The sequence below is a fragment of the Tiliqua scincoides genome, chromosome 8 (assembly GCF_035046505.1).
Source record: "Tiliqua scincoides isolate rTilSci1 chromosome 8, rTilSci1.hap2, whole genome shotgun sequence".
Classification (NCBI taxonomy): Eukaryota; Metazoa; Chordata; class Lepidosauria; order Squamata; family Scincidae; genus Tiliqua; species Tiliqua scincoides.
Window position 1 is genome coordinate 52545087 of NC_089828.1, and position 25476 is coordinate 52570562.

Here is a 25476-nt window from a genome sequence, read left to right on the forward strand (position 1 = left end):
ATTTCACTCCCCAGAACTCTTCCTACATTGTGATTTTTTTTGTTGGACTTAACAAACCTATCACACTTTTGTTAACTTTGTTTTTCTGCTGAATTAACTCGGCTCCAGTAATGTTTCTAAGACTGCAATCCTATATATCAGCGATTTTCAACCTTTTTCATGTTGCAGCACACTGATAAGGCATTAAAATGGTCAAGGCACACCACTGGGTTTGGGACAATTGACAAGGTACACCATGCTACCAGTGGGGACTCACATGTCCCATTGGCCCTATTAATAAATGACCTTCCCCCAAATTTCTGTGGCACACCTGTGGACCACTCGTGGCACACCAGTGTGCCACGGCACAGTGGTTGAAAATGGCTGCTATATATACTTTCCTAGGAGAATGCTCCATTGAACACAATGGGACTGCCGTCTGAGTAGACATGCAAACGTTTTGAACTGTAATACTAGTGATGCAGTGTAAAGACTAGAGAGGTAGCCAGAGACATAAATGTTCCTGAAGAATAATCACATGTGGCTGAAACATGGCGCATGTCTATGTGTGCCCCTGCCCCCATAAAGAGCACCCCCTAATGAAAAACTGGGTTCCTTGGCTACATAAATGCACTTATTTTGTCCCCAGAACCAGCAAGCTTGTGGGCGTAGTAAAGAGGTTTTCCTGACTCCCCTACCCCAGCTTCTTCTGCAAGTACAAAGGCCCCTCTTAAAGCAAACAGGGAGCTCTTTGCAAAAGCCTTCTCAGGGCCAGGGCTTGATCTTTGTTTGCATAGGAGGCAAACTTTGCCCTGAAACGTGCTAGTGGGAGGGGTGCTGGGCTGCTCTTAGATGCACAAATCCTAGTCAGATTGCACGAGAAGGACTGAACCTATGCTGTGATGGGAGACACACTCACTAAGCCATTGCTGCTTAAACTGCTCCTAGCTTAACAAACGAGGCTGCCATTTGCTGAGCCAGAATATATGTCAGAATGCCAGATGCAAGGGAGGGCACCAGGATGAGGTCTCTTGTTATCTGGTGTGCTCCCTGGGGCATTTGGTGGGCCGCTGTGAGATACAGGAAGCTGGACTAGATGGGCCTATGGCCTGATCCAGTGGGGCTGTTCTTATGTTCTTATGAGCCAGGCCATTAGTACATCTAGGTCAGTAGTGCCTACACAGACTGGCAGCAACTCTTCAGGGTTTCAGGCAGGGGCCTTTCCTAGGCCTTCCTGGAAATGTTGACAACTGAACCTGGGTCCTTCTGCATGGAAAGCAGGTGCTCCATCACCGAGCTACAGCCCCTCCCTTAACTTCCAGCTGTTCAACACTATGCTATAGTACTTGATCATTATTTGTTTATAACATATTTCATTGTTTACTTTATGACAATGTATTTCCAAGTATATTTAAGGGCCTGATTATGCATTACTGTCTCTAAACACATAATAAGGCCCTGTGTGAGTTCTTTTGGGGTTTTTAATAGCAGCCCAAGGATTTGAACCCAGGTCTCCTCCACCCTTGCATGACACTCTAATCTAGCCACAATGCTGCAACACACCTCACTGGCTGACTTTACTGATGGTGCTTTGGGTTCACAGGAGTATCTAATCCTGGGTGTCAAACACTTTTCATGTAGCGGGCCGAATAGCATTCATGGTGCCCAGCTGAGGGTCAGAAGTGACATCATTAAGCAGAAAATAATGTCATTAAGCAGAAGATGGCCAGAAACAAGCACTTTGTTCGCATGTAGAAATTCATTAGCTCCAAATGACAGAATAGAAAATGCGCAAATTTTGATCATATTTGCAAGGTATGCAAGAGCCCAATTATCACGCTGTTTGGATAAAGAGCTTCTGTGGACCGTATGCGGCCCGCTGGCCTTGTGTTTGACACCCCTAATCAAATCATTTTTAATTCATTGTCAACCATAAAAAGAAAACAAGGAGGAGCCAGAGCTCAATGGCAGAGCACATGGTCTACATGCAGAAGGTCCCAGATTCATTCCTAAACTGATCGGGGGAAGGGCTGGGAGAAACCCTTACTCCAGATTCCATTTGTTGGGACCAATTCCAGACCCCTTGGCACCTGAGGCTGTGTGCCAAATGCTGCCCTCCTTAACAGGTGATATGTCCACCTTAGCTCTTCCCACTTCCTGGGTTGGAAAAGGGAGACACAATAGAAGAAGAAGTGTGGAGGAGATTGGCAGACTAGAACTTCTCACACATGTGCCAGCCAAAATAAGCCTGATTGACTGCAAAGCACTGGCAATGTACTTCTTGCCCTGCAGGGCTGAGAGTCAACATCTTAGGATCACCTTCAAGTTGCATGTTTAAAAAACAAAACAATTCCTAGAAGATCCCACTTTTCTGCTTTATGAGCCACGAGAACACACAAATCGGTCATGAGAGCTGATGTATACACTCCCCACCCCACCCTGGCCTGGAAATGAATCACCTTTCAGGTCCATCAGCACCAGGTGGCTGGGCCACAGCATCTCTAGTCCAATCCAGTTCATGGCCAGCCTGCTCACATGGCTAGCTGTGCAAAATCATCTCCTCTCCCCATATAGACAGCAGAGAGACAAAACAAGCAGATGGTGAAGGAATTTAGCAGCAGCAGGTGGAGGAAGGCCTACGAACAAACAGGGGCGCACCCCATGCTTCAGAGAACGCAATGATTCCTCAGGAGCATCTATGTCTCGGGTGGTTATAAAACCAGTAAGTGAAAGTTAATTGCCCAGTTATCAACTGTAAGAACTAACAAGCCATTCTGAGCCCAACCCCAAATGCTGCTTATGACCTTTAAAGCCCAACACAGTTTGGGATCTAAGAGCCCAGGGTCAAGTTGGAAGCTCGCAGAGGCCAGATCTGCCCCATGGGTCTTACTTTGCCCACCTCTGGCCTAGAACATTGGATTTTTTTTTTTTAATCCAGAGCTCTGCAGTATCTGGTCTAACACTTTAGCCCAGCAATTCCCAAATGCATCGGAGTCACAATGCCCTTCTTTCACGGCAACCTCTTCTTCCTGGGTCTACCGGGTGCTACCACCTTGAATTTTGTGAGATCTTGCGTAATTTGCATGAAATCTTGCAAGAATCATGCTAGATGTAGCACAATCCAAGAAGGTGGCACCCAGGAGAGCCAGAAGAAGAAGCCACTGGGGACAACCCAGTTGTCATTGCACAGTTTGGGAACCACTGCTCCAGCCACTACACCACACACAATACTTTAGAGCAGTGATTTTCAACCTTTTTAATCTCACAGCACACAGACAAGGCACTAACATTTTCAGGGCATGCCATCAGTTTTTTTTTGACAATGGACAAGGCACACCACACTGCCAGTGGGTGCTCACATCCCCCCATAGCCCTATTAATAAATGACCCTCCCTCAAATTCCTGCAGCACACCTGTTGACTATTCACAGCACAACCATGTGCCCCAGCACACCGGTTGAAAATGGCTGCTTTGGAGGTATCCACCTTTTGTTAGAAAAGCGACATGGCCTGTCTTAAGTGCCTTTCTTAGCAATGCATTTGATGAAGTGGGTAGTCCAGCTAATCCTCACCCATAGCTAAGAATCCAATCCTCAGATTCTTTGATGCATGCATGTGATAACACTGGTGCAGTCTGTCCAAACGTAGCAGCCTCCCTGCTCCTGAATGCATTATTGGTGCATGTGAGCAAGAAGGGGGCAAGCACACAGCAATCACCTGACTATGCCTAGGTGCAGGGGGTAGCAGTTGCACTGGGCATCAAGCTTTAGAGAGGCAACACGCTGAGCTTGACACTAGTGACCAAAATTGTGAAAATCTTGGCATGTATGAATAATACCACCATGTTATATATCATTGGAAAGGTAATTTAATGCAGAATGCAATGAAACAAACTGCATTGGAATACCCGTACTCTATCAAAGGTTACAGCCAATTAACTAGAAAATGAAAACAACACTGCCTTATGAAACAAAAAGTGGATTTTCTTAACTCAAAACCAACCTGTGAAACTAATTGTACTGAGAGCCAATGACATATTATTATGTTATTGACATGTTATCATGATACAGCATGAAACCAATAAGGTGTTAATATGAGTCAGCTCTCATTTCCATATATCGTAATATAGTTCCCCGAGTTAAAAGGAACTATCGCTCTTCATCCCAGCACAGTGTTTCGAACCAATCAGGGGCACATTTTTTATTTATTTACTTAATTAAATTTGATTTTGTTCGGGGGGGGCTATAAATGTTCTTTGACCTCAGGTAGCAGATAGATGCCTTAGCTATGTCACTAACTGGGGGGAAGCAGCAGAGCAAGTGAGTGGTGAGCTGCTGGGGGGAGGAGGTGGGTTCCTCCCAATTTTCACTTTTCACCAATTGGGTTCCTCCCAATTTTTTAAAGCATGGGCATGACATCACTTCCTGTTGTGACATCCCTTCCGGGGCAACATTTTGAACTTGGCACCAGGCTACACGATCATTAGCTACGCCACAGGATAGGATATTCTTTTATCATAAATAAAAGGAGCAAGAAAGGAAAACTTCCTTTTTACCTCCCCAGAGCTCCAGATGTTTGCAGAAAGAAAGACGAAAAGGTGGACAGAGATTATTATGTGTATAAAAAAAGAATGGAATGCAAAATATTGTTTGAAAGAACTGGAATCAAAGTTATGGTGGCAATTATAACAAGTATGCTTTATGGCTCACTGAAGCATATCCGTATACCAGTGGGCCAAAACATTTACCCACCCCTTAGTCACTATGCAATAATTCTGAGAGGTAACTGAGACCGAGAGTGGTGACTAGACCAGCATTCTTCAAACTTGGGTTGGTCACAAAGCCTTGGTTGTGGGCTCATGGCAGCTTACAGGAACAAAAAAGGTTGAAGACCACTGGACTAGAGCACCAACAGGTAAAGGGAGAGGTATCTTCAGGTACCAGAAGATTGTGTCCCAGCTTGCTCAGGTTCTTAGCAATGGTGCTGAAATGGCTTTCACTAACGCCAGGTTTTATGGTAACTTTTTCTGCTCTCTCTAATAAGAATATTTGGCTACAGAGCTGAGGGTGTTACGGACGCAGGGGGTGGGCAGCAATGGGGATGGGGTGGGCGGATAGGCTCCTGGGAGGGGGCAGGATTCATGGTGGGGGGCATATAAATATATTTATACATTGGGGTTGTGGCACAAAAGAGGTTGAGGACCACTGGACTAGACCAAGGTTACTCAGTAGACATGCATAGGACTGAGCTGTGTGTGATCTTGACCTAGTCATCACCACTTGGCCTAACCAACCTATTATTGTAATGAAAAGGGAGAGACCATATGTCTCTAAGTTCTCTAGCAACTCTTATACCACATGAGATCTCTCTTCTTCCTGCCTTTCTTTCCTAAAAAGGATTCTAAATTTAAAAAATGGGGTGATGCCCTGAGGATGTGACCTATTCTGGGTGTGACTCCTTTGCTGTGATAAAATGTAGGACTGCATCATGAGTTTCTTTGTGCGATGCTTGGGCATTGCATGTACGACCTTGTTTGCATTGATAAAACAATTTACAAAAAGATTCTTGATGCAATCACGTACAAGCAAACCACTTTTTGCAGTGTTTTATCAGTGTGCTTTGGTCATGGGGAAAGGTGCCACTGAACCAGAAATCTGCAGCAAACAGCATATCCTCTAATTCTGGAATTAATTTTGGAAATTCTCCTACAGCACAATCCTTAGTATGTCTACTCAGAAGTAAGTACCATTGTATTCAATGGGGCTTACTCCCAGGAAAGTATGTATAGAATTGCAGCCCTAGTTAAGCAGGAGTGGAAGCCAAGTTAACATGAACCAAAGACACAATCAAAGAACAGGATAGGACAAATTCACACTCAGCCTAAAATCACTGTTTCTTCTCCTGCAAACATGCTTAGTTAGAAGGAAGTCCCACTGATTTCAATATGATTTACTCTCTGGCAAATATACTTAGGAGAAGAGCTTTAGCTACTAACTAAACACTGACTTTCATGTCCGATTTATGAAGCTGCCCTGTCTTCTATGCAGTTTCAGGAATCTGTGCTGTTGAGTGAGTATCTATGAAACTCACAAGATTTATTTCCTTATCACATTAATTTCTGTAAACGATTTTAAGAAGATAAAATTGGCATGGCGCTCAGGTTTGCAAACCAGATTAGGAGGAGAAATAGCAGCTTGCCACATGTATTTATTTTAAAACATTTACATCCTACCTTTCCCTTTTTTTAAAAAAAGAGCCCAAGGTGGCTAACAGTGTTTTAAATACTTAAAACACAATAGAATACAGATTTAAAAGCACAAAATACAATGACAAGTCAATAACAAACCAATAACCCAAATCAAACAAGGGAGAAGAAAGAACTGAACAAAAATGTTTTGAACTTCATAGCTTTATTGATTTAATTTTTGGATATATTTCAGTCCTGCATTTCTCAAAAGAAGAACTGAAAAGCCATGTTCAGTTTATTTTTTTTTTTAATGCAACCAACTTATAAACTCATACTCAAACTCATACTAACATTCTAATTAAACTGCAATCACAAAAAGCTTTCTGGAATAAAATCAAACTGAACTTGGTCTTTAACTGCTAACACTCTAGAAAACAGTAGCAGTCGGATCAGTAACTTTCCAGAAAATCTGGAAGGTGGATTTCTGTAGAACTGGGGTGTGCATGTCATATATGATTGGGAAAGTCTGGAGATAATATCTTCTATTAGGATACAGGGAGATGGAATGGTGGGGTCCTTCTTGAAGGTCCAACCAGGACCGGCCCTAAACCAAATGGTGCCCCAGAAAATCTTTGGCATGCCCCCCATTTGTTCACCTTTTGAACATCTTATTTTTATTCCATTCGTCCTCCTTTTAACAACTTTGATGCACGACTTCATGAATGCTTTATCTGTGCCATATCAGATAAATGCACAAGCACGGATCTGTAAATCTGTGTTTATTTTTGGCCTATATAAGGAAATAAGAGCAATTTTGTTCCCTCTAATCTTAGAGGTGCGGGAAAACAGTTCTGTCATAGCATGGACTTTAGTGTTTTCCAAAAATTAGAAGAGCAGAAGCAGTGTTATGTGTTTTTATTCAAAATTTATGTTATAGTTAAAGTCCGCTTTAAAAGTGTACTAGGTAGGTGATATAGGTGGTATAGTGTCAGATGCAGTCACAGTCATTATGCATACACCCCCCCCCCCAATAAATAAAAAATAAAAACCAAATAAAACTGTTTGATTTTGCAGATTTCAGGGGTTTTTCCCTTTGTTTTACAAAAATGAGAAGAGCAGAAAGCTATGTTACATGTTTTTACTTCGTGATCACAGTTTTCTCCCACCTCTACATATAGACATATTAATTAAGAATAACTGAAATGCTCATAACCCCCTCTCCACCAGCCTGGCACACCAGGCAGTCACCTGGTTCACTTCACCTTGAATTCAGTCCGCCAACACCGGAGCACCGCGCTGAAGCAACACAAAATTAAAGCAGAGTTGTGTTGGTGGCCAAGGTTAAGTGGAGCACTCTGGGTGGAGATGGTGGCCGTAACCATGGTAAAATCTTACTGTTCAGATTTTTGAAAAAAAAGAGAAAATTCTTATTTAATTGAGGACTTGCTTTGGGTGGCTGGTTTGTTACAATTTCAGTGGGCACCCAAAAATAGAGGGACTTTTTGCCTGTCTTTTTCTCCTAGGAGATCAGGCAGGCACCAAGTCTGTACGCCTTTTGGTGCATGGCCATGATGTGGCGATGCATGAAAGTGTTGATCATGTTGTTTTGGGGTCTATCATTGGTTTCTGCTTGGTTGTTGCTGATTAGGTGGTGGTTATAACTTATAATTCTGTTTCACTGTCTTTGATTATTTTATTTTTGATTATTTTATTATTATGAACTATTTTTGCGTTATTTTTGTGGTGAACTGCCCTGGGTCCTACAGTATGGAGATGTTTTTATTCTTTTCTTTATAATTAAAATTATTAAATGCATATAATAATTACATTATTATTACATTACAAAGCTTCTCAAGTGGCCTGATTACCCACCCCGGTTAAAAACTAATTAAATACATATCAAATTCAGTGAAATAGTAGAAAGTTTATTTTATAATGTTGTAGGGGAGAAAAGTTAGCAGATGCTCTTTAAATTTTGTAGGGGTCCTGCGTGCATGATAACTTAGAAATAAGAACCCCTGTGTTTGAATTGGCTTTCTCTCTGGTATGTGCCAAATTGTTCATGACCTTAATCATATGGGTTCTGGCATGCTTGCCATCCCCTTTTCTCTGTAAATCTGAATCAGGACCATAGCAGAGGGTAGGGGGGCTTTAACTCACTCAGTAGTAATGCTAATTAATGCATCCACTAAAACTAATCCATCAGGATATTAATTCATATTCCTGATTCTGAGACCAACAGCGCAATCTTATGCATGTCTACCCAAGTAAGTCCTAGTGTGTTCAATGCTTACTCTCAGGAAAACATGTATAGGTTTGCCACCCAAGTTAAGTCCAAGGTCAGACCACGGTCCATTGTCCACCTCAGCATTCGGTTTCCAAAAGTGTCTCTGGGCTTTCACAAGCACAGCATAAAGGCAACAGCAATCCCCTTTCCTTAGGTTCAGTTTTCAGAGGTATACTTCCACTGTACATGGAGGTTTCAATTACCCGTCATCACAAGGAGCTAACTACCCTTTGATGCAAGAACTTAACTGCTAGTCTGTTTTGTTAGCAATGTGAGAAGCTGATTGACCTGTCTGCCATGAATTTATCTAGGCTATTAAAAATTGTAAAGTTAAAATAAACTGCAAATAAACGCACCCCCATAATGAGAAAACTTGCCCAGCAAAGAACAAGGCTCTGTCTCATCCCTTTGCCAGTAATTTCTCATTTTCTACTTGCAGAGCACTTTAAACATAGGGTGAGCATTCAAATATATGGTCAGCCACCTGCAGTTTTGACATAGCGTAGTCCATTCTGCCACCTCATTCTTCTGCCTGGACTATGTCTAAAACAGCAGCCATTAGCTCATTTTATTCCAGATTTATTAACACAAAACCTAGGTAGTGATCTTGTGTTTGACCATGCCTTACAGTAAAAGATTTCTTTCTTTCTTTCTTTCTTTCTTTCTTTCTTTCTTTCATTCTTTCTTTCAACTAACTCCCCTTTTAGTGTCATTTGGGCTGCGACCCTATGCACACTTTCCAGGGAGAGTAAGCCTCTTTGAATTTAGTGGGGTTTACTTCTGAGTAAAGAGTGCACAGAAGTGGGCTGCACCTTTTGTAATTCCTGTTCAATGTCTGCCCCCCCCCCAGCATGAACATTCCAGAGACAAGAAGGGAATGTGCCTTGAGTTCAAATTTACATGCCTGTGGGACAACATACCTTATCACAACCCAGAATAAGCTCCCCTTACACTCTGCAAGAGGTTGCTACAGACATTTCAGAAGAAGACAATATTTGAGGAACCTCCCTGCAAGGTGGTGACAACCACCAAGCTTCTGTTTATTTATTTAAGAGCATGCTTTGAAAAAGAGGGCAAAAAAATTGTGTTTAGGGTTTCCCTTTTCCCTTCTCAACCAACCAGCGCTCCCCCTCCCTTGGATTTGATTTACAACTTCACCAATGAATAACTCTCCTTGTCTTTAATCACAAGCTCTTGTGTGTCTTTCTGTTGATGATTTATAGAAATAAATTAATAACAGCCGGAATTCCACGTGCTGGAAGTTTATATGGCTAGGTATCTCCCACACCATCAGGTTTGAAAAGGAACTAGTTTTGTTGTTTCAGGTGAAAAGTCCGTCTAGTTTCCAAGATGCAATCTAGACCTTCCCCTGTCAGTTGTCCCCAGCAGCTGTAACTAAGAGGTATACTGCCGCTAAACAGGTAGGCTCAGTTTAGATGGACTTTGTGAACTTGTTTTGTTGAAAAGCATAAACATAAGTAAAGTGTTAGGAGGTTCAGACTACCTGCGATTTGCATCCTCATGCCCCATTGTTCAAGATGCCCAATAGATGGTTGCCTTTTCAGGCAATATATTTAGGATGCATATATTTAGAATGTGCTTATTGTAATATTTTTATGCCTTGTATATATTTTCAACTTTTTCTACAATTAAATATGACTTTAAATAAAATTGTATATATTCCATGCTCATGCACATGTACATGCAGGAAAGAGGGATAGATACAAAAGAGAAAGAGAAGGACATTCATAAACCAGTAAGAAATCTAGAATCAGTCAAAGGCAGATTGAAGTGGTGAGTTCTGATATGAGAGCATTTTGAGAACGCCAGAAACTATTTGGTGAAAAACATCAATTGAAATTTGATTGAGTTAATACTCTTTACATATTTCCGGGGCTGAAATCAAGTACTCAAACCAGATTCCTGAGGAGCCCTTTAAGAAGCTATAGATTGAAAATTCAGCCACTGGGTAAATTAAAAAACAAAACAATATTGTAATCAGTACTAGTGCCGAGCTGCTGGGGGCCCTGGAGCAAGGGCTTGCACTGGGCCCCCATGTCATCTTCTTCCCCCCCCCCCCGTTGGTGCACTGGGTGCTACCACTGTCACAGATACAGAGGGCCCAATGGTTGGGCCCTCAGGTGGTGCCAGACCTGACCGGTCCCTGAGTCCATCAGTAATTGTCATCAGCCCACGTGTATACATTTATATACAAGGAAGTCTCTCCAAAGGACAGAAGGACCCTGTCAAATTATCCTAGGAACACTTACCTGGGAGTAAACCTCACTGATCAAAGAGGGACATTTCTGAATAATCTGCATATAGGTTGGTTGGCAACCAAGACTATGGTATAAGCCTACATCACCTGGTATTCCCCAGTGGTCTCCCATCCAAGTACTAACTAGGCCTGACCCTGCTTAACTTCTGAGATCAGATGAGATCGGGCATCTGCAGGGTAACAGTTGCTGGAAAGTCACCTCACCTGGACCATGTCAAAGTAAACCAGAGTTGGGTGTTTGGGTTTGTATATTGACTAAGCCCCTGAATGGGTTTTCCTCTTTTGACTCCTAACCCAAAGTCTCCACTGCATGCTGTGTTGACATGCAGTGGATTCCTCTGTTGAGCAGGGCTGAAGGGAACTGGGGCTAGTAGTAGGAGCTCATGGGGCATTGAAGGGAATGCAATGCAAAGAAGGAATGTTGAATGGAGTCTGTGGGCTGGGAAAATTCATTGTGGACCACAAGGGTCACTCCCCAACCCACCCTAGGCCGAGTCAGGTTTTCCCCCAAGCAAATCCCACTGCTTCAACATGGGTTTTCCTTGGAGGAAGTGCACCTGGGAATTGCAGGCATCCAGCCCAAGCCTTTAGGCATGTTTACACAGAAGGAAGCCCCCCTGTGCTTAAAAAGCCTCAGTGCCTAGTAAAGCTGCAATCCTATCCACACCTTCCTGGGAGTAAGCCCCATTGACTATAATGGGACTTACTTCTGAGTAGACATGCCTGGATTGGGCTCTAAGTGCGTTTAGGGGGACCACTGCCTTGGGGGACCCCACGGGGAATTCCACGCGCTCCGTTTTAGAGGGATGGTGTAAACAAGTGGAGGGGAAAACGAAGCGAAAACCTGGCTTTCTGGTCTTGGGCAACCAGGAGCGAATGCGGAGTCACTCCTTTTCATCGCTGCCTGGAGGAAATCGATTTGAGACCAGCAGCACAAGCCTATGCATGTCTACTCAGAAGTAAGCCCCATTGTGTTAAGTGGGGCTCACTCCCAGACCCAGGAAAGTGTACATAGGATTGCAAATCTAGCAGATTTACACACATCCTAAGAACAGGAAGTATATCTCATTGAAACAAATGGTTTTTACACATACGATGGCCCTGTTAGGTGGGCTTTTCGTCTCCTCCCCCCAATTCCGACCTCCCTGAACTTGTTTATCACTTGGAAGTACGTACTGCGGAACTCCCTGCCACTTTATTTCCGAGTAAATGTGCATGTCTGCGACGGGGGTGTTAAGGTTTTCTGCCACCGATCCCCAATAAATTAGCTTTTCTGAACGGGACACATACCCAAAAATTGGGGAGGGGGGAGGCACACCTTAGCCCTGGTTCTACCTTTTTCTGTAACTCTTCAGAAATGGCTTTAATTTAAAATACATTTTAGGTCCAGAATTGCAGAGTTTGGGCCAGAGCGAAGCGGTTTAGTATTTTAATAGTTGCAATCTTAAAATACAATTATTTGGGCTTAAGTCTCATTGAACTGAGTCTTGTTGCTTTGTTTTAACCGCGGAGAATCAGTCTGTCGGGCTGTAAGTTTAAACCTACTCGCAATGGTGCCCCATCGAAACCAGGAGCCTCACTCCCAAGTAAACTTTTATTGTTCTACTACATATATTTTATATTAGCCGCCTCCAGCGCCCTCACCAGTGGGGGGGGGGGAGGCGAGATAAAAATGTTATAAATAATTTTAATGTTAATAATAAATATAATTGGTTAATTCGGACCGAGGTTGCAAGAGACTCACAAGCGATGGCTGGAATGGTTTGTCTCCACCCAGATCCAGAAAAAGCGCGATCAGAGCCGAGGTACGTCTACTCAGAAGTAAACCTCACTTCATTCAGGGAGCATTACTTCCGAGTAAATGAGCAAAAGACAGCCGCTTACGCAGTTGAATGTAACTAAATGTATTCAGAAGACAAGTGCGTGGAATTCAGTCCTGTGCAGCGCTTACTTGGAAGTAAGCCCACCTGAAATCAATGGGATTTATACTTCCGTATAAGCATGCCTTGGGACGAATGGCTAAAGGAGCGTCCTAAGAATTCAGGCTGGGAGCCTCACCAAACCTTACTTGCAAGTAAACCCCGCGGAATTAAGGTCAAGACTGTCTTCCAGTCAACAAGTTCAGATTTTCCACCCTGCTAAAGCTCAGCCTTTCCCGTTACCGATTTGATTTTAAAAGAGGTCTTATAACTCCCGTCGATGAGTTTTCTTACTGTTATACTCTTAATAAAGTTAATATTGCTGTTGATGATGATGATAATATGATTTCTATATCTATATATGATGACAATTATTGATAATATTATTATGATCTATCATATTTATTATAATATTAATAAAATAATAAATGATAATAATAATTATATATATGATGTTACAATAATATATTGTTATAATAATATATAATATGTAATAATACTATTCTCATATATATATATATATTTATTTATTTATTTATTTATTGAGAGAGAGAGAGAGAGAGAGAGATTTTTTTCACACAGTCAGGTAGGTGTTAGTGACTGGTTTGCCTGGATAAAACAAGCCACTCAATATCACCTACCTGACTGTGTGAAAATAAAATAATAATAATAATAATAATAATAATAATATCTTCAAGTCCGGCTGCCCTTGCTAATCCCAGAGACTCCGGCTGCAAGCACATCTATCCCTTGCCCACAATCAGTCCCCAGTCCTTCTGCAGGGAAAAGGGTTACCTGCGGGTTGCGCGCCATTGTCCGTCGCTGGGCTGCCGGGCCGACTTAAGCCGGAGAAATCCCCAGCGCCCCTTTAAAGCGAGGCGCCTGTTAATCAGTGGCAGAGCTGATTTAGTTGATCTTTTGCTAAGGGAAAAAAAACCTGCCAAGTGCGGCGGGATAATTAGTAACCAGCTTGTCCAAGGCGCACAGCTGGCTCTGGCTGGGGGGACACATCTGGGGGGATCGCCCTGCGCTCGGGAAGGGGTTTGAGAGCCGGGAAGGAGGGCGAGCAGGGCGCTCGGGGGACCCGAAACACGCCAGGAGTGGAAAGAGCTGCTGGCAGTTAACTATCATTCGGGTCCCTCTGCATCAAAGTCACGCCTCTCTCTGCCTGGGAATCCTGTGCCCGGGCTGGAGACACCAGTCTTAATTTTTTTTTTTTAAACAGCACAATCCTATGCATGTGTTTACTCTGAAGTATGTCCCATTATGTTCAATGGGGATTACTCCTAGATAAATATGTATAGGATTGCAGCCTAAGAAACAACGAATGCCCCCCCACCCCAAATTCTAGTCTGGATGATGTTGGCTGATCTTTGGATTATTGAGACAGAGGAGTGTGTGTCCGTGTCCCCTTGAAAATATTATATATTAGTGGGATTATATATATATTTTTTAACGGTGTGAGGCTACAGTCCTATCCACACTTTCCTGGGAGTAAACCCCATTAACTCTAATGAGACTTACTTCTGAGTAGACAGGCATAGCCTTTGGCTCTGAGCTCTAAATTTTTCATTTGAAGGGTAGCGAGGTGAATAATTTCGCCTTGAGTCCTCCTTGAAAGGTGAGTGTGCCCTGGTTAAGTGCCTGCATAGGGAACTGCCGCAAAAGTGGCTAGATGTATTTATTAATAAATTCCCCCCCTTTTTGGAGAGTGTCGATATTCACACGTGAACGCAGACGATCCCTCGGGCGGGAACGCCTGAAAAACTCGGGGATAGACCTCTGCCTCCCGGTGGATGCTGTAAAGGTGATTCCCCCCCCCCCCCAAGGAGTCGCTTTTGTCGTCGAAAAGGAAACTACAGACGAACTTAGCGCAGTCACCCAATTCACCTACGATGGTCAGCTTCACCCACTCGCTGGTCAGTTTCACCCACTCGCTGGTCAGTTTCCCAGCCCCATCCCTGTGCATGTCCGCATCCACCACACTTTGGGCGTTCGGGGTAATAAAGTGTATCCCGGGTCTCTTGTGACAATCAAGACTGCTCTGCATGTCTACTCAGAAGTAAGCCTGATTGTGTCCAGTGGGGCTTACCACCACTGAGTCGAGGATTGCAGCCTGCGTTGGTAAGAGCAAAGTGCCCGTCCGTTTATCTATATTTATCCATGTGACACATACATGCACTGATGTGTCTTTGGGTCTGGATGTGAGATTATTCTATGCATCTCACACACAAAGACACACTGAAACAATGCAACCTGCACCAATCACTCTTCCCCTCACTTTGGCCCTAACTTGCCCCCCTTCTTCACCTCCGACAATTTTTAATAAGCCTTATAAGGGAGGGGCAGAGGCAGGAAGGGTTCAGGGAGCCAGAGTCCACCTTTGGCAGGTGAGCCCCTTTCAACCAGCCACGATCTGTCCCATCGCTCCTTCAGCCTGAGCTTTTGGGGGAGTATCGCCTCGCCAGCACTTTCCCAGCCCCAAATCTCGCCTCTCCTTCAGCTGCACAGATTTTCCTGACGTTCAGCATCTTGAAATGAATGGGACATTCTGGTCTGGGGGTTCGGGGGAGGGGGGGATGGCAGGATTTTTCCAGCCAGTGCGTGTGGGTGAGAGGGGAGAGCGTTTCAGCGGGAAGGATTTACAGCACAATCAGAAGTAAAGCCAATGGGGATTACTCCCAGGTAAATGTGGATAGGATTGCAGGTTTAGGGCCCAATCCTATCCAATTTTCCAGTACTGGTGCAGCTGTGTCAAAGGCACGTGCTGGGGAGGCAGTCACAGAGGCCTCCTCAAGGTAAGGGAACATTTGCTCCCGTACCCTGGAACTACATTGCGGCTGCACCAATACTGGAAAGTTGGGTAGGATTGGGCCCTTAGAAAGCGATTCTTCTCCCCCATTTCTAGCCTGAGACTCTGAACACCCCTGAGCAAGCCCAGAGGACCCAGAGAGGCTTACGCCCGAGTAAGCCCGCACAGGCACACGTTGCAAAGGCGCGAGTTCATCTCCCTCTGGGGTTTTTCACCCATTTTCATGGACGGAAAGCGGACAAGAGCTGGCTCCTGCTGGCTCCAAGCGACGTGGCCGCCCGTCCTTTATTTTTATGTCTACTTTTAAAACGTTTTGTTTGCTTGGGGGGAGGGGGGGCTGAAATCTTTTGAGCCCTCGTGGGTGGGTGGGAGGTGGCTTTCAGTCTAAAGAAGCGCAAAGATGAGTTGGGGGGGAAGTTATTGACACTGTAACTTTTAAAAAATTAGTTTTAAGTAAACTATAGCTTTAATTATAATTTAATACATATAATTTAACTATAATTTATACTTAGGCACATGAATGCTTACAGAGAGAGAGATTGTGTCCATGAAAAGGGAAAAAAGGGGGTGTAGGGAGATCTGGGGGGGGTCAATTTGACTTTCCATCCAGTCAATTAGTTTTTAAACTTAATTCTGCCCATTAAAAAAAAAAGTCGTTCTGTGCATTTCGACGCTTTGCAAGCCTTCCTGGGCCAGATCCTGGGCGCGGAGGGAGCAGCCCAAAGGGGCGATCTCCCACCTCCTCTCTGCTGCGCGCTGGCCCCTTCCTCTCCCCCATCCAGTGGCGTAGCTAGAAGGGGGGCAAAGCACGACGTTTTGCAGGGAGCCTCACCGCAGCGCGCTAGGGGCTCCGCTTCGCTGCCCCCGCCCGGAGCGGCTCCAGTCGGAGGGTCTCCTCGCCCCCTGCGGCGCGGCTCCCCGCAAGACTCAGCGCTCTGCACCCCGCGGCGCGGCTCCCCGCAAAACCGGGCCCCTCTCACCTGATCATGCGCTCCACCTCCGCCCGCTGCTCGGCCGCCTCCTCGGTGTTGAGCGCCTGCAGCTCGCGCAGGATCTGCGGGGTGTCGAACTCGTCGCCGTCCTCGGAGCCCTCGTCCCCGGACAGCTTGCCCTTGCCGTGCCCGTTGGTGAGCGTGTGGAAGACGGGCTTGCCCTCCGCCTCGGCGCCGCTGCTGCCCCCGGGGGAGAGCTGCAGGTTCTCCAGCTTCACCCCGTAGGCGGCGGCGCCGGCGGCGCTGGGGGGCCCCGGGGTGGGCACCAGCTCCTCCAGCGCCTGGATCAGGACCTCCTTGGTGGCTCCCGAGGCCAGCAGCGCGGCCAGCAGCTCTTCCTGCAGCGCGCTCAGCTTGGAGACCATCTTCAGGCAGAGCAGAGGGAGGGCGAGGGGGGAGGACAGGGCGGGGGGGAGGAGAGGTGGAAGGGGGCGCCCCCTCCAGAGATCCACGTTGTCCCCCGGGCACCGCGAGCCCCCCGCACCTGCCCGGCCCTGGAGACTCTCCCTGGGCTGGAGGACGCCTCCGCGGGGCTCTACTCCAGCTAGATGATCTCCAGCAGGCAATATAAGACATGCAAATGAGGTGGGTAGGCGGGGGCCCTGGCCAGATGCAAATGGGCGGGGGGGGCAGGAACCCGGCTCTCCGCCTGGCCAGGCCTGGCAGGGAGCGCGCTGCGCACTCCCCTGCCAAACTTTGGCGCTCCTGGACTTTGAACCTGTTGGGGGGGGGGGAGCCATCAAGGGCGACCAAGAGGCTCTCCAAGGGCTCCTTTGAGCAGCCCACCTCGTTCCTTTTCCAGAGGAGGCGACTGGAGAAGAAGTTGGCACAAGGACGCGTTGACCTCCCTCCTGGGGGAGATCAAAAGGCAGCCAGAGGAAGCCCCCACCGGCCTGAATCCACCCACCCCACTGAAAAGAAGAAAGTGTGTGTGTGTGTGTGATGGGGTGTCTGGTTCCTGGAGGCTCCAGGAGAGCGTTGACCATATTTGTTCATTGGAGCAGGTTGGTCAATTTCACTTTCTGTGTTTATCCAGGCATGTGTCTATTTCTCTCCTCTCTCTCTCTATACGTCTTTGGCACCAGTTTCATCCACAGAGGTGCTCCATGGAAACCGAGGCATTTTTTGCCTTGCCAATTTCATGTCAGTTTCTGCAGCCTCCTTGGAGGGGAATTATTCCACAAAAACGTCAACACAACTGCCAACACTAGAGTGAGACGTAGCTGTGTCCGCTTCTAGCTGGGATTCCCTTTTGCTTTCCAAACTCGAGGAACAATATTCTGGAGCGTCCGACCGCCCAAGCCCAAGCAAGTCTACTCAAAAGTAAGTCCCATGATGTTCAGTGGGGCTCGCTCCCAGGAACGTGTGCAGAGGATTGTAGCCTCAATCTATAAGTTGCTTGGACCCTTGGTTGAGAAGTGAGAGATCCATTTTATTTACTGAGCGTCTGAATAGAGCTAGTAATTGTGTATTTATTTGCTGGGATCATCATGCTAAAGTTAAAAAAGAAAAGTACACTTTTGTAACAAGCATTTCTGTAACCATTTTCAACTGCAATCGAAAGACCGCTTACTCATAAGTAAGCCCCACTGAATTCAGAGGGTGTGAAATTATAGTTCTGTTTTTAAGTTGCGCTTTGTGAAATTTAGCTTTTGTGAATGGTGATTTAGCTTTTGTTCTGACTACATGCAAATAAAAATATTCCTCATTAGAAAAAAATCATCATCATCATCATCATTATTATTATTATTATTATTAAAAGTACACAAACAATATTTTATTTTAAAAATTTGTCTCTTTTTGGATGAACTTAAACAGTCTTCTGCTGGATTTTTTTTTTTTTGCAAAGAAAGGCTGAAGTGATTTTCAGCACAAGTCTATGTATGTCTACTCAGAAGTAAGTCCTATTGTGTTCAATGGAGCTTACTCCCAGGAAAGTGTGTATAGGATTGTAGCCTAAGGAGTACAGGTGAGTATTTCGATTAGGGGGTACAGGTGAGCATCCTGAATTTAGGGGTGCTTACAAATAATTGCTTCCAGCCAGAGGTTCAGTTGAACTCATCCCCAAAGTACATGTACAAAGAATTTCAGCTGTGCGGTTTGATTCTATCCATGTTTACTCAGCAGTAAGTCCCAAGGTGTCCAGTAAGGCTGACTTGACTTCTGAATCCTGGCAGAATACATAAAATTGCAGGCTTAAGTGTATGCTTAACTTTCGGACTTGGAAATAATTTCAATAAAAAATAATTTGTGATCTTGCGAACATATAACAAAATCCGTGGGTTGTTAGCAGTGGCCACAGGTACCTCAATCATGCACGTGGTAGCAGATTGTACAAGATGGATGGACCATGGATGGGGAGCAGACAGAGATACAACTGCCTTTTCACCACAAGCTGTGAATTGTCCCCAGATTACCTCCAAATAACCCTCCCACCCTTTACATCTTGAACCTCTTAGTACAGTTCTGGGCCAGTGAATCCTGTTGGCTTGGGCAGTAGAACTGTATTTAGGGTGGGGAGAATCAAATATTAAAACCAGATCCATTCCCCCCCCCCTTTAAGTTTAGTTTTTTTTTTAACGCTAAGCAACATTCATTCTCATGTGATCAAAAGACATGGGCTGTCAATCTCATATGGCCAGAAATATATTTTTAAAAGAACCTCATGAAACCTCAACACAAATACATTATGAATTCAGACAACATCAGTGTCTCTGAAACCCTTTGGAGGGGGGGGGGGAATCAGAATTCTGGAGAATGTTCATTTCGATATTTGAGCTTTCTTTAAGCATCTGCATATTAGGAAATAAATAAATAAATAAATAAATAAATAAATAAATAAATAGCTAGTAAACATTTTCTGGGAGATTAAAAATTGTGAGCTTTCTCCTCAGATTGCTTAAGAGACCAGGAACATGGGATGAGTGGGGAGGCAGGTGAGGGCAGAGCCTCTCTACCTGAGTCCTTCAAAAAGCTCCAGTGGGGACGCCCTGCCTCCCCACCCACCCCCTTGTCCCTATAAGAGACTTGCTGAAGTTTAAAGGCCAGAAGGACAATTGGGTTTCTGTTCCCTGCGGGTTTGTTTACCTGCCTTTGCTAAAAGGGGACCATAATGTCCTGCAGGCATGGCTGGCTCCAAGGCCATTTAGGCAGTGCAGGTAATTTTGCTGTAACGCCTTCCATTTTAGCCTGTCTAGAGGTGTATTTGAGGAGGGTGGGAGAGCAGGAGGCAGTTTCAAGTCACACACACTAAACAAGGAAGTGCCCCAAATTGGCACTGTGTAGGTTTTTCTGGGTTGGACAAAAAGAGGTTAACTCCAGTGGGCAGTGATTATTTTAAGCGGTGATGGAGTTAGCCAGGAGGTTGAAAGCAAGTTCAAAAGCAATTGCTTGGAAACAGGTTCCTGGATTGCATCTGGCTCCACCACAGGATTGAAGTGGGTCTTGATACAAGTGGAGCTTAAGGGTAAAAGACGCAACTAGGAGGGGGAGAAGAAAGGAAAAGAAAAATGTTTCCTTCACTGGATTCCACAGTTCGCTTTGCACTAGGATTGCTCACTGGTTTAATGTATTTGTAGCCTGTCTCATCAAAACATTTCAGTATCATTTTAAAAGCATCAAGCAATACATGAATTCCATTTGTATGTCTTTATATTATTTTTAATGTTACGGAGAAACAGGTGCTGAGTGTGTGTACTACCGTCACTTGGGCTCAAACTACACTTCAGAGAGCACTTCCATAGTATGGCCAGTCCAAAAGCTTATGGATCCTGTGATGGTATGCGAAATGCTTCCTCCCCCCCCATACCCCATGATGATCTAGCCCAGTGATTTTCAACCTTTTCCATCTCACAGCATACGGAGAAGGTTCTGTTATGGCACACTATCGGTTTTTTTTTTGACAATTGACAAGACACACTACAGTACATTGTGCTACTGGCTGAGCATGTGCTTTGCATGCAGAAGGTCAGAGCTTACCTCAATCCTCTTGACATCTGAGGCAGCATCCCAAATGCTGCCCTCCCACCCAATGATGGACCAGCCACTCTCCTCCCACTCTCCAGTGCTCTAGCTCAGCACTCTCCTTGCCATCGGTGGTGTTGCTAGAAGGGCATGGGGGGTTGGCCACACTGGGTGATGTGCACAGGGGGGTGACACCACTACTGGCCAAAATGTTTCAAATCTTGGTTTTTTCGAATAATACCATCACATGTGAGTAGATGCACAATTTCATGCAGAATGCAATGAAACAAACCATGTTGAAATAGCTCTATTCTATCCACAGTTACAGCCAAAAAAACCCAGCAGGGGTGGGGCAATGGTGCACGCCCACCGTCTGGGGCATTGCCCTGCCCACTGCATGGAAGGAGGTCCATCATGGGGGTGACATGCTGGCCTCCCGCACCATGTGACACAAACTCTAGTAACGCTACAGCTCCTTCCCACCACATGTCCTCTTCCTCTCTGTCCTCTTCCTTTTACAATACAGAGAGAGGAAGGAGGAGCAGAAGAGGCACATTGGTGGACAAAGATGGGCACCATTATCCACCAATCGGCTGCCAGTTGCCCTCATGGAGGGGCCAGCCGTGCAGAAGGACCCATTTTTAATTCTTATATTTCCAACTTAAAAACTCGATCACGTAACAGTGTTAGGAAAAATCTGTGCCTGGCTGAAACTCTACAAGAGCTAGCAGCAACAGTATTCCATGATTTCTGATGGGGTCCTTCCCAGCCCTACCTGTAGATGCTAGAGGTCAACTAGATTACCCCCTCCCAAAGGCCATAGCAGAAAACGGAAGTCCATGGTACACAGTACATCAGTTACACGTAACATAAAAATGAAGCAAAATGTGAACACATTCCACAGGCAGACCACATCGGAGTGCTCAAAGTCAGCCATAAGCTGTGATTGTTGTGTGGTGTAACTAGAAGGGGTGTAAAGCACTAAGTTTGGCAGAGAGCCGCCCCGCAATGTGCAAGGGGCCTCCGCTTTGCTCCCACCGCCTGGAATGGCTCCAAAGGGGAGGGGGAGGGGCCCATTGCACGCTGCGGTGTGGCTCCCTGCAAAATTTAGTACTTTGCACCCCCTCTAGTTATGCTGCTGTCAGAATGCAATACCTCTGAATACTAGATGTTGGGGTCAAAAATCAAGAAAAAAAAGCCATCACTTCCATACCGTTTGCAGTCTTCTCCAACATATCTGACTGGTTGTTGAACTAGATGGACAGCCAGCGAGAGCAAGGGTCTCCAAACCACAGCCCAGGGGCCAGCCTCTATCCGGCCCGTGGCCAGCCTCTTGTTCCCTGAAAACCTATGGACCACTTGGCCAAACATGACTGGAACTATGCTCTGGTTGCATCTGGAGGGTGTTCAAGGGCCAGAGAGGTTGAATGAATGATTTCATTCATTCATTTATTCACTCATCTAAGGTCCATCTCGAAGGGCGCAATCCTAACCTGTGCTGGAGCAGGCAAGCCAGGAGGCTTGCGCTGCATCCAACACAGGTTTGTTGGCTGCAGACAGCTCAGCCACGGGCAAGGAGAAGCTCTTCCCCTTACCCATGGGTAAGGGATGCACGCCCCAATGGGTCTCCTCGGACGTGCGCCACTTCTGCAGGTAGCACAAGTCCGAGGAGAACGGAGCAGCTGGAAGCCGCTCCGTTCACCCCGGGGATGGGGGTTGGGATCCGGCATAGCTGCCAGGTCCCAGCCCTGCCCCCAGCTCCCAGCGTGCCCGCCCATAGGCCCGCCTTCCCCCGCCCAGAAACGCCCACTCCCACCCCCTCCCCACCCCCCCACGCCTACCTTTGCCGCTTGTGGCAGCGCGGGAGCTGCGGCAGAGGCTTCTGCCTCCGTCTGCGCGTTGGCGCATTTGAATGCACAGACGCGGCTCCCACCTAAGGTGGTGCAAATGTGCTTTACGGCACGTTTGCGACGCCTTTGGGGCTCCTATAAGTGCCGGTTAGGATTGCGCCCTAATTTATTTAAATAAATTTTATATTTAAACTTTTTTTCCGGCCCTCAGCACCATGTCAGATATTTGATGCGGCCCTCTGGCCAAAAAGTTTGGAGACCCCTGAGCTAGAGAAAGAAATATATAGCCATCTGAGAAATACATAACCATCTTTGAAAATCTGCTGAGTCACCCTCTTTATTTTTTTATTTTCCTTTTTATAAAGAATTGCCATAAGACTCAGATGAGGGCATATTCCTGGCCGTTCAGGAGGACCAGGGAAATTTTGTTGCAGGGGCTTGGAAGCAGGGCCTAGAAGGGGGGGTAAAGGGGGTAATTTGTACCCAGGCCCAGAAGCCAAAAGAGGGGGCTCAGAAATTTCCTGGGATCTTACATTTTCCAATCTCATCCAGACTCACACAGGATGCTTGGGGCATTACCATGGGTGCATGGTAGCCACAAGCCATAAGAGCTAGGCCCAGTAATGCATACTTAACACTGTCACATCTGGGAGGAAACTGGCCTGCTGCAGTAGCTCTTCTGCTTGTGGATCCGCTTACCATGAAGGAGTGTATAGTAGCTCAGCAACACAGCTGCGGGACTGCAGGTGCTGCAGAAGTCAGTTTTGGTGCACACAGGACACTTTTCATTCTAGCCTGCTACTAAGTACAATGCTACTAATCTCCTGCAATGATTTTCTATATTTGAAGGATTTTAGAGAGTCTTAGGAGTGTGTTTGGTTTTCTGTATTACTGTATCTAGCTGCCAACGCCGGGTAGGCAGGTAGACCCGAGCTCTGCATTGGGAAGACTGGTAGACCAGGCTCCAAGACTATTCCAGCTGTTGCCACTTTCCTCCTGCCTGTTTTACCCCCATTCTGCCCACCCCCATTGCCACCCCCCAACTCTGTTTCACCCCCTCCTTCTTTAGGAAGGGGCCCAAAAGAAACTTCGTACCCCCTGATAAAATTCCTCCCAGAGGCCCTGATTGGAAGAACTTTGCAAGTCAGCAGCCAGGATGCAGGAGAGTTGGGGGGGGGGGAGGTAACAGAGATAAATCACACAATAGAATCTTCAGAGGCTGTTGTTTCTCCAACCAATTATCAAACGAAAGAACTCACAGAAAAGAAGAACAGCTTCTTTTAATCAAGGAAGACAAACCAAAGATTGGCACTGTGTCTCCTTATGGGGATTGGTAAATATTATTGCTGTAAACTCAAATCAAGGCCCAGTTCATGTAAATGGGTGTTTACAGTGGGAGATGTGAGCTTGTTTAATGTTTATCCACTGTCTCAGTGCAACCAGGAAACTAGTCCTGGTCAAAGGCAAACAATTAACTAATGCTCCTATTTTACAGACAAGGAACACTGAGGCTGAGAGAGAAGCAAGAAGCATAAGGCCAGTAGACTTTTTTCCCCTCTAATTTAGGCCACAATCCTACACACACCCCCTGGGACTAAGCCTTACTGAACACAATGATTCTGAGTAGACACGCATGGATGATCTAAAGGTATCCACTGGAGCCATTGTCTAGCCTAGGAGCACTAGTCCTCTAGCAGTGGGGCTGTTACTGTGCTGTGGGTCACCTGTTCTCCAACATTTCATATACCCCACACACCACTTTTCAGTCAGATTATGGATCAGTTTGCAAATTATACCTGGTCCGCAGATACATGATGCTGAAGGATCTTCAGCCATCTGCTTTAGACTGAATTTGTGCAGCAGAAGCCAGCCTTAATTCCAGAAGAGCAACTGTTCTTCTTTTAAAAAGAAAGTATAATTTCTAGCAAAACATAATTGTTCTTCAATATGGTATTGACGACTCAATTTGTACCTCACTCACTGTAGCATATGAAATGACTGCCTGTATAGTCAGGGTCACCAGATGTCATAACCGCGAAAGGCACCCCAAAATGAAGGACATCCAAGAAAAAAGTAGGACATGACAAAACATCAGCTGAAACACTCGCATATGGATTTCATGTGGTTAATTTAAACACTATATTACTTATTATTATTATTAAATTTAAAACTATATTGCATAGAATTTCTTAATTCCAAGAAAGCTCTGCATTGCCTGCTCACAGGGAAAAGGAGGACATTTAAGTTCTTTTCCAGGACACCAGGCTAAAAAAGAGGACATGTCCTGGAAAAAGAGTACGTCTGGTCACCCTGTGTACAGTACGTGATTCCTTAATAAGCATGTGCATGGATTTACGTGCAGGTACACTAAAGACAAGGGGAAACCAGTCCCCATGCAAGATTCAGCTTCTGGAGATGGGGGGGGGGTACCAAAGACAGAACAGCAACAAGGTTAGCAGTTCTAGCACCCAGTTGCTGAAGGTTCTCTGGTAAAGCTCTGCATTGCCCCCTTCAGTCTTATTGATGGAGGCAGTGGGTGGCAACTCCTCTCATCCTCCTCATTAGCAAATGGGGATCTGTGGCGGCTGACCAGTACTGAGCGGGGTTCACTAGATCAGCAGGAGCAAAGGGTTAGCCTCCTCCTCAAGCGTTCTGCAGCTGTAGTGAAAATTACCTTCCCCAGCTACTTTTGGAAAATGCTGTAAAATAGCCTTTTATGCATGTAAAATAGCTCCAACCGTTGCATTCACTGTTACCAAGACTGACCGTAAGTTTTCTAAAGACAAACAAAAAAAATACAAGATATAATCATCCCCATCATAACAAATATTCATCAAGTGTTTCCAAAGAAACAATCCTACACCTTACTCCATATTTCCTCCCCATGGGATTTATTACCAGTAGTACTATTGTATGTGCAGCATTCAGAAGACCAAATCAAGATCTTCTACAAAGCATGAGACCTTTTGATTGGCTTATGATAAAGGAAGAATGGATTCTTCCTAAAGCCCCAATTTAAGTGCTGAGCACAGAGTGAGTAAGAACTTGTCTGGTTACATGTGACTAGGTGCAGACTTTTGCATCTGTGGTATCACCTAAGTCTAAGAGTACACTCACACACCGACTGTTGGGTGATATCATGGAGATGTTTAATGTCACTACCTCCCCCTCATTTCTCCCTCCTGCGTTCCCCCAAGCCAGAGGCAAGAG

The 25476-nt window shown here is 45.5% G+C and overlaps 1 protein-coding gene and 1 pseudogene across 2 annotated transcripts in view; both read right to left on the reverse strand.

The window, feature by feature from the left end:
- HNF1B (HNF1 homeobox B) overlaps positions 1-16818 on the reverse strand; it is a 63103-nt gene extending 46285 nt beyond the window's left edge. For both annotated transcript variants that reach the window (XM_066635524.1, XM_066635523.1), the window contains exon 1: positions 16442-16818. In XM_066635524.1, coding sequence (XP_066491621.1) covers positions 16442-16818 — 377 coding nt within the window. The remainder of the gene's footprint in view (positions 1-16441) is intronic.
- LOC136659748 (5S ribosomal RNA) lies at positions 10806-10922 on the reverse strand (annotated as a pseudogene).
- Positions 16819-25476: the final 8658 nt, after the last annotated feature.